The following is a 15,367-nucleotide window of genomic DNA, read 5'->3' on the forward strand; positions in this document are numbered from 1 at the left end:
TGTGTGAGTGTATGAGGGAGTGTGTGTGTGAGTGTGTGAGGGAGTGTGTGTGTGAGTGTGTGAGGGAGTGTGTGTGTGAGTGTGTGAGGGAGTGTGTGTGTGAGTGTGTGAGGGAGTGTGTGTGTGTGAGTGTGTGAGGGAGTGTGTGTGTGAGTGTGTGTGTGAGTGTGTGTGTGAGTGTGTGTGTGAGTGTGTGAGGGAGTGTGTATGTGAGTGTGTGAGGGAGTGTGTGTGTGAGTGTGTGAGGGAGTGTGTGAGTGAGTGTCTGAGTAAGTGTGAGAGTGAGTGTGTGAGTGAGTGTGTGTGTGTGAGTGAGTGTGTGAGTGTATAAGGGAGTGTGTGAGGGAGTGTGTGAGGGAGTGTGTGAGTATGTGTGTGTGTGAGTATGTGTGTGTGTGAGTATGTGTGTGAGTGTGTGTGTGTGTGAGTGTATGAGGGAGTGTGTGAGTGTGTGTCGCCACAATAAGATGTGAAGCCACACAACATAGGTCACTATAAAATAAAACTTTGTACCCGGCGACTGAGGGTGAAAATAATCATGAGGGTGAAAGTGAAAGACTAAATGCAATAACGAAGATAGTGAGAAATGAGTGTGACGCTGAAAGTGAGAAGAGTGAAAATTGAGATTTGAGGGTTGCTAGTGAGGATGATAGCTGAAGATGATAGTGAGAAGAACATGATGGGGCCCCCACCAACCTCCCCTACACACGTAATAGCTGAGATGAGAGAGAGAGGGGGGGGGGAGAGAGGGGAGGGACTTTGCACTTTTTTAAGTGTGTTAATACACTTAATGAGACACTTAAAGAGCGCAAAGGTAATGTTTAACTTGGAGAGGAGAACATTGCTCTCTTGGCCCATGTGAGGGGCTCTTGGTTTACTCTTGGACCATGTGAGGGACTCTTGGCCCATGTGAGGGGCTCTTGGGCCACTCTTGGCCCATGTGAGGGGCTCTTGGGCCACTCTTGGCCCATGTGAGGGGCTCTTGGGCCACTCTTGGCCCATGTGAGGGACTCCAAGTGTGAGACTGAGTGGTCTTCTTTCACAATAATCTTTCCTGCTGCTGATTTAGACAGCCGCTTTCATGTTGTGGCCCGTCCTCTCTCATACACAACATGGCCAACATACTCTCATACACAACATGGCCAACATACTCACATACACAACATGGCCAACATACTCTCATACACAACATGGCCAACATACTCACATACACAACATGGCCAACATACTCACATACACAACATGGCCAACATACTCTCATACACAACATGGCCAACATACTCACATACACAACATGGCCAACATACTCTCATACACAACATGGCCAACATACTCACATACACAACATGGCCAACATACTCTCATACACAACATGGCCAACATACTCACATACACAACATGGCCAACATACTCACATACGCAACATGGCCAACATACTCACATACACAACATGGCCAACATACTCACATACACAACATGGCCAACATACTCACATGCACAACATGGCCAACATACTCATACACAACATGGCCAACATACTCTCATACACAACATGGCCAACATACTCACACACACAACATGGCCAACATACTCACATACACAACATGGCCAACATACTCTCATACACAACATGGCCAACATACTCTCATACACAACATGGCCAACATACTCTCATACACAACATGGCCAACATACTCTCATACACAACATGGCCAACATACTCTCATACACAACATGGCCAACATACTCTCATACACAACATGGCCAACATACTCTCATACACAACATGGCCAACATACTCTCATACACAACATGGCCAACATACTCTCATACACAACATGGCCAACATACTCTCATACACAACATGGCCAACATACTCTCATACACAACATGGCCAACATACTCTCATACACAACATGGCCAACATACTCACATACACAACATGGCCAACATACTCTCATACACAACATGGCCAACATACACACACAACATGGCCAACATACTCTCATACACAACATGGCCAACATACTCACATACACAACATGACCAACATACTCTCATACACAACATGGCCAACATACTCTCATACACAACATGGCCAACATACTCTCATACACAACATGGCCAACATACTCTCATACACGACATGGCCAACATACTCTCATACACAACATGGCCAACATACTCTCATACACAACATGACCAACATACTCTCATACACAACATGGCCAACATACTCTCATACACAACATGGCCAACATACTCACATACACAACATGGCCAACATACTCTCATACACAACATGGCCAACATACTCTCATGCACAACATGGCCAACATACTCTCATACACAACATGGCCAACATACATACACAACATGGCCAACATACTCTCATACACAACATGGCCAACATACACACACAACATGGCCAACATACTCTCATACACAACATGGCCAACATACACACACAACATGGCCAACATACTCTCATACACAACATGGCCAACATACACACACAACATGGCCAACATATCCCTTTCTCCTGGCCTTGTTTCTGTTCATTTCTCATTCTCATTCTTCATTCTGTAATTTTTGTCCACATATCTTTTCCCTGTATGGTGCCTTCTATTGCTAATTACTTCAGTTCATTGTTCATAGTTAAATGGTCTAATATTCTTAGTGAACGTGGTCTGAATTAACTTTCTGGCCCCTCTGTGTTCATCTGTTTCTTTTCGTGTCTCTAATTTGGTTCTCTCTGTTCTATATCACTTTATTTATACTTTCTCTGTCTCTCTCTCTCTCTCTGTCTCTGTCTCTGTCTCTCTGTCTCTGTCTCTGTCTCTGTCTCTCTGTCTCTCTCTTTCTCTGTCTCTCTCTCTCTCTCTGTCTCTGTCTCTCTGTCTCTCTCTCTGTCTCTGTCTCTCTGTCTCTCTCTCTGTCTCTGTCTCTGTCTCTGTCTCTCTGTCTCTGTCTCTGTCTCTGTCTCTCTGTCTCTCTCTTTCTCTGTCTCTCTCTCTCTCTCTGTCTCTGTCTCTGTCTCTGTCTCTGTCTCTGTCTCTCTGTCTCTCTCTTTCTCTGTCTCTCTCTCTCTCTCTGTCTCTGTCTCTGTCTCTCTGTCTCTACTTTAACGCGTCTTCCCTTTTATTTTTTTCGCTGTTTAGATGTTCCATTCATCTCGTAGGACATTGGTTCTTCTTCTTGTTTGAGATTTAGCCACTCAGAACGAAGCGTCCATGTAGCACGGGCTATGGCGAGCCCCGTAAAGGAAATTGCTTTTTTAGCTCGGTTTTTATGTGATTTCTGTCGCCTGCACCTCACTCCCCTCTTAGTCTCTTTCCTGACCTGGTAATGGCTTCCTACCACCCCCCTCAGCACCACTCTTGTGCCAGGTAAGTCCACTACGGGCTCACCATAGCCCGTGCTACTTGCCCCGCTCCTGTGCCAGGTAAGTCCACTACGGGCTCACCATAGCCCGTGCTACTTGCCCCGCTCCTGTGCCTGGTAAGTCCACTACGGGCTCACCATAGCCCGTGCTACTTGCCCCGCTCCTGTGCCAGGTAAGTCCACTACGGGCTCACCATAGTCCGTGCTACTTGCCCCGCTCCTGTGCCAGGTAAGTCCACTACGGGCTCACCATAGCCCGTGCTACTTGCCCCGCTCCTGTGCCAGGTAAGTCCACTACGGGCTCACCATAGCCCGTGCTACTTGCAACTTGTTCCGAGTAGCTGAATCTATAACAGCAGCTTCCTACCCTTCTAGTTCTTAATTGTGGCATTCTGTGCTGGTCTTTGTCTATATGGATCTCTCTGAGCTTCTGTGTAGGTTTCTCTCTATGTCTCTGTGTGGGTTTATTTGTATCTGTGTCTCTTACTGTATGTATTTATGTCTGTTTCTGTTTCTGTGTGTTCCTGTCTGTTTCTCTATCACTTTCCATCTATGTATTTCTATGTTTCTTTTCTCTCTCTCTCTCCGCCTATAAAAAAAGGTACTGTCCTACTCCCCCTTCCATACATCCTCAAAAGAGAGAGCAAGAGAGACAGAGACAGAGACAGAGAGAGAGAGAGAGAGAGAGAGAGAGACAGAGAGCGAGAGAGAGCGAGAGAGAGAGCAGGGGCCACTGTCACACATAAGGAAGCCGGATAAAGCACAAGGAAGTAATCCATCGGTATAACTTAGTTCCTCTGAGGGTTTGAGAGACTTGTTCCATAGGGAAGGAAGTGCCAGGGGCTTCCTCAAGGATCTGGGTTACAAGCTTATCGAAACAGCAAAAGACCCAAAAGCAGCTAGTTTCCTTTTCCAGTGGAGCAGTGTGGTGATTCAAAGATGAAATGCCCACTGCATCCTCTGTTCCTGCCCAGCGTCGGAAGGTTATCTTGAGATGATTTCGGGGCTTTAGTGTCCCCGCGGCCCGGTCCTCGACCAGGCCTCCACCTCCAGGAAGCAGCCCGTGACAGCTGACTAACACCCAGGTACCTATTTTACTGCTAGGTAACAGGGAGCATAGGGTGAAAGAAACTCTGCCCATTGTTTCTCGCCGGCGCATGGGATCGAACCCAAGACCACAGGATCACAAGTCCAGCGTGCTGTCCGCTCGGCCGACCGGCTCCCATTAGCTATATTATTTTATTTAATATTTAATTATTATAAACACGTACTGACACTGGGAGATGCCCACTGCATCTATATATTATATATAATATTGTGCCTAAGAGGCCAAGTTGTCTAACAAGCCGAATTTTCCTTAAAAATATATTTTTCCAAAATTTCTTTTTATGGAATGATTAACTTTTCCATTGCGTCATATATGATTTGATTTTGTTTTGAGTCAAGAGTAAAATGGAAATATGATCAACCCTAACCTAACCAAGTCTGAAATTCACGTTCCTAACATAATATATGGTCAAGAAAGAGAAATTTTGGAAAGACTTGTTTGAAAATAGCTCTGTTAGGCAAGTCGGACGTCACCAAATAATGAGGATGTGTCTATTAACTACGTCATTCCCATGTATAACTGCTATTGTAGAGCAATTACCTTTTCAATAGCACACATTTCAGTTATATCCCATTAACATAAATTCTCTGACAGTGCTCAAAATATCGTCTCCTATCCATACCTATCCACTGTGTAGTGGTGGACCCCATACAGGAGGGCGTAGAGGTGAGAGGGGTAGAGGTAGAGATGAGTGGAGGAGGAGGTAGAAGTGAGAGAAGTAGAGAGAGAGGAATCAGTCACGTGCATCTCACACTCACCTGTAGCTTCTCCCAGCAGCAGCCGCGACAGCGTCACAGTTATAAGCCCTTCACCTTGACCGAGCGTAAGACAGCCCTACAGGAAGACCACAGTGCCTGGGGCCTAGTTGGCACTCAGTGCCTACAGGAGGCTGGCCCATCTGTGGCCCTGTGGTCGACGACACCACCACACAGGCACCACCACAGGTGCCATCTGTGTTGGTACACACGCAACACTCCTTAGCTTTATTCAATATAGCGTTAAAAGGCACTTTATTACATTCCCCACACACACACACACACACGCACGCACACGCAAACACACACACACACACACGCGTCTATATCCTGGCGGTGCTTGCTTTGCAACTCTGATTTGCAGCTACAAGCATGGTTGTGAGGGGAGGGGGGGGGGGGGGAGGAGGAGGTAGACGCGCGTGCGGCTGGTGTGAGGTGGAGTGTGAGGGGATTGAGTGCGTGTGTGCGTGCGAGAGAGAGAGGGAGGTGGGTGCAGCAGCAGCAGCGCCCCCGGTGAGCGTGTTGTATGCTCCGTGTTCAGGCTAGCACTGAGTGTGTGTGCCTGCTTCCCTGCCCTTCCCCTGCACCCCTGGCACCTCCCCGGCACCTCCCCGCTCCCCCTGGCACCTCCCCAAGCCGCCCCCCACCCTCCCAAACCGCTCCCCGCCCACACACCCACTATTTAACACATTCAAAACAAACTTAAAATCTGACTTTAACTCTCGCATCAGTGGATATAATTCCCGTGGCTAACTAACTCCCTTTCCTAAGGTAAATGGGGGAAAATAGGTAATTTCCCCTCATTTACCCATCCAAGAGGGGAAAATCCAATATATGGTAATGATCCTTGCAGGTCTTTTCAGACACGGCCCGCAGTGCGTAGGTTGTTCCGTAGGACCCTAGTTCACGGGTCAGGGTTAGTGGGTTAGCTACCAAGAAAGTACAACTAGGTGAGTACACACACACACACACACACACACACACACACACACACACACACACACACACACACACACACACAATAGGCTCAGGAATCTGTACACCAGTTGATTGACGGTTGAGAGGCGGGACCAAAGAGCCAGAGCTCAACCCCCGCAAGCACAACTAGGTGAGTACAACTAGGTGAGTACACACACACACACACACACACACACACACACACACACACACACACACACACAGCACCTCAGGTGTCATCTTGAGACACTAGGAGCACAATCTGAGCGCCGTCACCGCTGCTCCTGGAGATAACATTACACCTTCTCACGCAAGGTAAACACTCAACACTCTTCCCTTGCACGCAAGCAGCGAGTGAGAGAGTATTTCCACACACGCAACACTCATACGGCACCTATGGATGTTTGAAACACCTCGTGTGTGTGTGTGGAAATCACGCTCATGTAACACCTGTGTGTGTTTGAAGTACTCGGTCACTTGTGAACGTTTCAATCACTTCAAATGGCACCTATGGATGTTTGCAATACTTTAAATGGCACCTATGGGCATTGAAACCCCTCATATGGCACCTATGGGCATTGAATCACCTCATACGGCACCTATGGGCATTGAATCACCTCATATGACACCTATGGACGTTTGAATCACCCCAGACGGCACCTGTCGACGTTTCATACCGTATGGCACCTTTGCAACATCTCAAATGGCACCTCTAGTCGTTTAAAACGCTACTTATAACACAAGATAACATGTAATAACAACTAAAAAATCTATTTGTAATTCAACAATATATATAATACTTTGTAATCATCCAATACAACGTTTGGGAATGTGTAAACATTGGATTGATATTACGACATCTTCAAAGCGCCTTGTTGAAAACTTCCACACACACACACACACGGGATAAACAATTATGGCACTCCCTGGCACCCCAGACGTTGGCACTGACACCTGGTGTGTGTGGAGTGTGTATTTCATGCCACGCCCGAGCCACGCCTCACTCCACTATCCTGGTTTGTGGCTGTGCTTGGCACTCTCAAGCAAACAATTCCTCTTGCGACGTCATTTGGTGCTTGCAATGTGTGTATGTGTCATAAATTATCTTAAATGATCGACATCCTGCAGGCGAGAGGTCTTGTGTCTGCTGAACAGTGCCTTCAACGAGGCCTTTCCTGCCTCAACCTGGCCCTCAGGGCGTGTTAAGTTGCCTGTGGAGCTCCATTGGTCCTCAGGTAGAGGCAGGAGATAAGGCAGGAGGCACTCACCTTTGCATTCCGTATCAACACGTTGAAAAGGCTTAATTTACATTCTCTGGAAAGGCGAAGAGTTCCGGGTCGTGACAATATGCTAAAGATTTGCTACTTGGAAGTAAGTTCCGAGTAGCACGGGCTATGGTGAGCCCGTAGGCATATAGTGTTCAATTGGTTGAACGGGCATGACAAGGGGGGATATTACTAGGTTATTAAATATATTAACTCTGAATACAGCATGAAATAATGGATATAAATTGGAAAGGTTTAGATTAAGGAAAGCCCTGGATAAATACTGGTTTGAAAATTGGGTTGTGGCTAAGTGGAACAGGTTACAGGCTAACATAGTAGCCGTGGGATCACTTGGTTGTTTCAAGTGTAGGTTAAACATACATGAATGTGTCTGAACAAGAAACTGCCACGATTGGGCAAACTGGCATTCTCCAGTTTCCTTAATTCTTACAATCTTTCTAAGGTTAGGTTATCTTGAGATGATTTCGGGGCTTTAGTGTCCCCGCGGCCCAGTCCTCGACCAGGCCTCCACCCCCCAGGAAGCAGCCCGTGACAGCTGACTAACACCCAGGTACCTATTTTACTGCTAGGTAACAGGGGGCATAGGATGATAGAAACTCTACCCATCGTTTCTCGCCGGCGCCCGGGATCGAACCCAGGATCACGTGTCCAGCGTGCTGTCCGCTCGGCCGGCCGGGTCCTATGAGGATGATAAATTTAGAATAAGAGTTCAGTTGATCCAAGTGGCTGGCTGAGACGTTGACGGAAGGAGACGTGACTTGACCCGTGGGACCTTAACAAAGCTATCTACATCTCAAGGTCCCTACCACCACTCACGACACATGATCCAGCTATCTGTTGTTACTAGCCCCATTGTTCGGTAAATTGGTTGTGGAGCCGTTATCTTGATCCTGCTCCTTGATATCGAGAAGCGCCAGGTACTCTTGTAAGTGTTCCCCACAAGCCTTAAGACACTTTATTTGTAAAGTGTTTCTTGTACTCACTTCAGGTCATAGTGGGTCGTGAAGGTCTTCAGTGTTACCTTACCTTGAGGTTACCTTGAGGTGCTTCCGGGGCTTAGTGTCCCCGCGGCCCGGTCCTCGACCAGGCCTCCTGGTTGCTGGACTGATCAGCCAGGCTGTTAGACGCGGCTGCTCGCAGCCTGACGTATGAGTCACAGCCTGGTTGATCAGGTTGTTCACTCGAGTGACTTCACTAATTCACTCTAATTCACTGCTAAATTGTCACAGTATTCTAAGAGGATTTACGAAACTTGGTAGATGCTCCCTACACTGGTCTACCATGACACAGTAGCTACTGGCAGCCCCCTACACTGGTCTACCATGACACAGTAGCTACTGGCAGCCCCCTACACTGGTCTACCATGACACAGTAGCTACTGGCAGCCCCCTACACTGGTCTACTATGACACAGTAGCTACTGGCAGCCCCCTACACTGGTCTACCATGACACAGTAGCTACTGGCAGCCCCCTACACTGGTCTACTATGACACAGTAGCTACTGGCAGCCCCCTACACTGGTCTACTATGACACAGTAGCTACTGGCAGCCCCCTACACTGGTCTACTATGACACAGTAGCTACTGGCAGCCCCCTACACTGGTCTACTATGACACAGTAGCTACTGGCAGCCCCCTACACTGGTCTACCATGACACAGTAGCTACTGGCAGCCCCCTACACTGGTCTACTATGACACAGTAGCTACTGGCAGCCCCCTACACTGGTCTACTATGACACAGTAGCTACTGGCAGCCCCCTACACTGGTCTACTATGACACAGTAGCTACTGGCAGCCCCCTACACTGGTCTACTATGACACAGTAGCTACTGGCAGCCCCCTACACTGGTCTACTATGACACAGTAGCTACTGGCAGCCCCCTACACTGGTCTACTATGACACAGTAGCTACTGGCAGCCCCCTACACTGGTCTACTATGACACAGTAGCTACTGGCAGCTCCCTACACTGGTCTACCATGACACAGTAGCTGCTGGCAGCCCCCTACACTGGTCTACCATGACACAGTAGCTACTGGCAGCCCCCTACACTGGTCTACCATGACACAGTAGCTACTGGCAGCCCCCTACACTGGTCTACCACGACACAGTAGCTACTGGCAGCCCCCTACACTGGTCTACCATGACACAGTAGCTACTGGCAGCCCCTACACTGGTCTACCATGACACAGTAGCTACTGGCAGCCCCCTACACTGGTCTACCATGACACAGTAGCTACTGGCAGCCCCCTACACTGGTCTACCATGACACAGTAGCTGCTGGCAGCCCCCTACACTGGTCTACCATGACACAGTAGCTACTGGCAGCCCCCTACACTGGTCTACCATGACACAGTAGCTACTGGCAGCCCCCTACACTGGTCTACCATGACACAGTAGCTACTGGCAGCCCCCTACACTGGTCTACCATGACACAGTAGCTGGCAGCCCCCTACACTGGTCTACCACGACACAGCTCGCCCAACTCCAATTCGCCCTAACATCACACTACGTTAACTCAGGCTTATATGGGGGTTATCTTGAGTTGATTTCGGGGCTTAGTGTCCCCGCGGCCCGGTCCTCGACCAGGCCTCCACCCCCAAGGAAGCAGCCCGTAGCAGATGTCTAGCTCCTAGGGGCCAGATTCACGAAGCAGTTACGCAAGCACTTACGAACCTGGGGCCAGATTCACGAAGCAGTTACGCAAGCACTTACGAACCTGGGGCCAGATTCACGAAGCAGTTACGCAAGCACTTACGAACCTGGGGGTCAGATTCACGAAGCAGTTACGCAAGCACTTACGAACCTGGGGCCAGATTCACGAAGCAGTTACACAAGCACTTACGAACGTGTACATCTTTCCTCAATCTTTGACGGCTTTGGTTACATTTATTAAACAGTTTACAAGCATGAAAACTTGCCAATCAACTGTTGTTATTGTTATAAACAGCCTCCTGGTGCTTCGGAGCTCATTAACTGTTTAATAATTGTAAACAAAGCCGCCAAAGATTGAGAAAAGATGGACAGGTTCGTAAGTGCTTGCCTAACTGCTTCGTGAATCTGGCCCTACTACCCCAGCACAGTAATGAACTCTACGGACTCTTCCATCCACATTTAACTCTCCGGTATGCTGGTAGAGTCTGGACTCTACCAGCATACACACACACACACACACACACACACACACACACACACACTGCTGGAGAAGATTCTTTTTGCATCTCTTCACAAGCAACGCCAGTGAAATTTATAGTCTAAAGAAGTTGAAGGTTCTAGGCCAGACTGTAGCACACACTACACCCACACTGTGGCCAGACTGTAGCACACACTGTGGCCAGACTGTAGCACACACTACACCCACACTGTGGCCAGACTGTAGCACACACTGTGGCCAGACTGTAGCACACACTACACCCACACTGTGGCCAGACTGTAGCACACACTACACCCACACTGTGGCCAGACTGTAACACACACTACACCCACACTGTGGCCAGACTGTAGCACACACTACACCCACACTGTGGCCAGACTGTAGCACACACTACACCCACACTGTGGCCAGACTGCAGCACACACTACACCCACACTGTGGCCAGACTGTAGCACACACTACACCCACACTGTGGCCAGACTGTAGCACACACTACACCCACACTGTGGCCAGACTGTAGCACACACTACACCCACACTCTGGCCAGACTGTACCACACACTACACCCACACTGTGGTCAGACTGTAGCACACACTACACCCACACTGTGGCCAGACTGTAGCACACACTACACCTACACTGTGGCCAGACTGTAGCACACACTACACCCACACTGTGGCCAGACTGTAGCACACACTACACCCACACTGTGGCCAGACTGTAGCACACACTACACCCACACTCTGGCCAGACTGTACCACACACTACACCCACACTGTGGCCAGACTGTAGCACACACTACACCCACACTGTGGCCAGACTGTAGCACACACTACACCTACACTGTGGCCAGACTGTAGCACACACTACACCCACACTGTGGCCAGACTGTAGCACACACTACACCCACACTGTGGCCAGACTGTAGCACACACTACACCCACACTGTGGCCAGACTGTAGCACACACTACACCTACACTGTGGCCAGACTGTAGCACACACTACACCCACACTGTGGCCAGACTGTAGCACACACTACACCCACACTGTGGCCAGACTGTAGCACACACTACACCCACACTGTGGCCAGACTGTAGCACACACTACACCCACACTGTGGCCAGACTGCACCACACACTACACCCACACTGTGGCCAGACTGCACCACACACTACACCCACACTGTGGCCAGACTGTAGCACACACTACACCCACACTGTGGCCAGACTGTACCACACACTACACCCACACTGTGGCCAGACTGTAGCACACACTACACCCACACTGTGGCCAGACTGTAGCACACACTACACCCACACTGTGGCCAGACTGTACCACACACTACACCCACACTGTGGCCAGACTGCACCACACACTACACCCACACTGTGGCCAGACTGTAGCACACACTACACCCACACTGTGGCCAGACTGTAGCACACACTACACCCACACTGTGGCCAGACTGTGGCACACACTGTGGCCAGACTGTAGCACACACTACACCCACACTGTAGCACACACTACACCCACACTGTGGCCAGACTGTAGCACACACTACACCCACACTGTGGCCAGACTGTAGCACACACTGCACCACACACTGTGGCCAGACTGCAGCACACACTACACCCACACTGTGGCCAGACTGTAGCACACACTACACCCACACTGTGGCCAGACTGTAGCACACACTACACCCACACTGTGGCCAGACTGTAGCCCACACTACACCTACACTGTGGCCAGACTGTAGCACACACTACACCCACACTGTGGCCAGACTGTAGCCCACACTACACCTACACTGTGGCCAGACTGCAGCACACACTACACCCACACTGTGGCCAGACTGTAGCACACACTACACCTACACTGTGGCCAGACTGCAGCACACACTACACCCACACTGTGGCCAGACTGTAGCACACACTACACCCACACTGTGGCCAGACTGCACCACACTACACCCACACTGTGGCCAGACTGCACCACACACTACACCCACACTGTGGCCAGACTGCACCACACTACACCTACACTGTGGCCAGACTGCACCACACACTACACCCACACTGTGGCCAGACTGCACCACACACTACACCCACACTGTGGCCAGACTGCACCACACACTACACCTACACTGTGGCCAGACTGTACCACACACTACACCCACACTGTGGCCAGACTGCAGCACACACTACACCCACACTGTGGCCAGACTGTAGCACACACTACACCCACACTGTGGCCAGATTGCACCACACACTACACCCACACTGTGGCCAGACTGCACCACACACTACACCTACACTGTGGCCAGACTGTACCACACACTACACCCACACTGTGGCCAGACTGCAGCACACACTACACCCACACTGTGGCCAGACTGCACCACACACTACACCCACACTGTGGCCAGACTGTAGCCCACACTACACCTACACTGTGGCCAGACTGCAGCACACACTACACCCACACTGTGGCCAGACTGCAGCACACACTACATCCACACTGTGGCCAGACTGTAGCACACACTACACCCACACTGTGGCCAGACTGCACCACACACTACACCCACACTGTGGCCAGACTGTAGCACACACTGTGGCCAGACTGCAGCACACACTACACCCACACTGTGGCCAGACTGTACCACACACTACACCCACACTGTGGCCAGACTGCACCACACACTACACCCACACTGTGGCCAGACTGCAGCACACACTACACCCACACTGTGGCCAGACTGTACCACACACTACACCCACACTGTGGCCAGACTGCACCACACACTACACCCACACTGTGGCCAGACTGCAGCACACACTACACCCACACCATAAAACCCTCATCGCCCGCACGGCTCGGAGGTGCATTGGGTGTTGCCGAAGCGAGGCGAGCGCCAGACGGTCTGTCGCCAGCCCTGTCGCTAGTTTGATATACCGGGGGGGGGGGGGGCTCTCCCAAGATGACTGGTTAAGACCACTGCCAGATCCTCAGAGTAAGCCACTAAGAGGCTCCCGATGTCATACGAAGAATCTGTAGACATTCGGACCTGTAACTGTTGGTGAAAATATCAAAATTTTCAACCCGTTCTCGCACTTTCGTATAGTCAATATTGACTTATTAAATACGTGCATATGTGACATACTAAACATACTAGTTTACCTTGAAAAGCTTCATAGAAAACACCGACCTCACCTAACCTTAGTATGTTAAGATAAGCATCTTATTGCTTCGTAATTACATTACTTAACCTATACCTATACCTAGTATGTTTAGTATGTCACATATGCACGTATCAAATAAGTCAATATTGACTAACAGAGTGCGAGAACGGGTTGAAAATTTAAGACTTTCTATTTAATGATCTCTTAGGCAAATGCAACTTATCTTGAGGGTTGTCTCAAGATGATTTCTGGGCTTAGTGTCCCCGCGGCCCGGTCCTCGACCAGGCCTCCACCCCCAGGAAGCAGCCCGTGACAGCTGACTAACACCCAGGTACCTATTTTACTGCTAGGTAACAAGGGCATAGGCTCAAAGAAACATTTTGCCCATTTGTCTCCGCCTCCACCGGGGATCGAACTCGGTACCTCAGGACTATGAATCCGAAGCGCTGTCCACCCAGCTATCAAGCTCCCTCATGGATGAAATGTTTGAAAATAGTCTTCCATTTTAAAACTGCAATGTCATTATATATTTCACTATTTTAAAACTGCTTAACATAGGGATTAATATATTAGTTTCCAATTGGCTAACTCCCAGGGGGGCCTGTTACTGCTAGGTGAACAGAAGCATTCGGTGAAATGAAACGCCCGCAACCATTTTTGCCTTGCCTGGGATCGAACTCGGGATCCCTGATTGTGAGTAACACGGTAAACAAGGTTGTTGCCAGAACAGGTCAGGTAAACAGCTTGGTTTCGTCTCCGCGGTGCTAACAAGGCTTCAGCTCCTTAGGTCTGGTTCTTAATTGGTTATCTCTTATCACCATAATGTTCCGTGACAGACGAAGACGTTGACTGTCACGCAAGACTTATCCTCCTACAAGACGGTGGTTAAGACTGTCACGCAAGACTTATCCTCCTACAAGACGGTGGTTAAGACTGTCACGCAAGACTTATCCACCTACAAGACGGTGGTTAAGACTGTCACGCTAGACTTATCCACCTACAAGACGGTGGTTAAGACTGTCACGCAAGACTTATCCTCCTACAAGACGGTGGTTAAGACTGTCACGCAAGACTTATCCACCTACAAGACGGTGGTTAAGACTGTCACGCAAGACTTATCCACCTACAAGACGGTGGTTAAGACTGTCACGCTAGACTTATCCACCTACAAGACGGTGGTTAAGACTGTCACGCAAGACTTATCCACCTACAAGACGGTGGTTAAGACTGTCACGCAAGACTTATCCACCTACAAGACGGTGGTTAAGACTGTCACGCTAGACTTATCCACCTACAAGACGGTGGTTAAGTCTGTCACGCAAGACTTATCCTCCTACAAGACGGTGGTTAAGTCTGTCACGCTAGACTTATCCTTCAACAAATGCACCATCAAAACATTGCTAAGCCTTGTATCATAGTATTCATCAAACCTTGGCGTCTTCCATTGTCTGGAGGGAGTTCACTATAGCTAAGAGCGGCTTAAGAGTTCCCTCTACAGAGTTGACTCTCGCTCAGTAGAGCTCGGATCTCAAGTGCTCTAAATG

The 15,367-nt window shown here is 49.4% G+C and overlaps 2 protein-coding genes across 4 annotated transcripts in view; one reads left to right on the forward strand and one right to left on the reverse strand.

The window, feature by feature from the left end:
- Positions 1-5,791, reverse strand: part of LOC123772893 (uncharacterized) — a 186,816-nt gene extending 181,025 nt beyond the window's left edge. For all 3 annotated transcript variants that reach the window (XM_069323232.1, XM_069323231.1, XM_069323230.1), the window contains exon 1: positions 5,251-5,791. The gene's annotated coding sequence lies outside the window, so the exon portion shown is untranslated. The remainder of the gene's footprint in view (positions 1-5,250) is intronic.
- A 954-nt stretch (positions 5,792-6,745) lies between these two features.
- LOC138363944 (uncharacterized) lies at positions 6,746-15,241 on the forward strand. Its single transcript, XM_069323398.1, has 2 exons — positions 6,746-6,841; positions 14,660-15,241. Exons 1-2 carry the CDS (start codon positions 6,746-6,748, stop codon positions 15,239-15,241), a joined length of 678 nt encoding a protein of 225 aa, XP_069179499.1.
- Positions 15,242-15,367: the final 126 nt, after the last annotated feature.

Source organism: Procambarus clarkii, chromosome 12 (assembly GCF_040958095.1).
Source record: "Procambarus clarkii isolate CNS0578487 chromosome 12, FALCON_Pclarkii_2.0, whole genome shotgun sequence".
Lineage (NCBI taxonomy): Eukaryota > Metazoa > Arthropoda > Malacostraca > Decapoda > Cambaridae > Procambarus > Procambarus clarkii.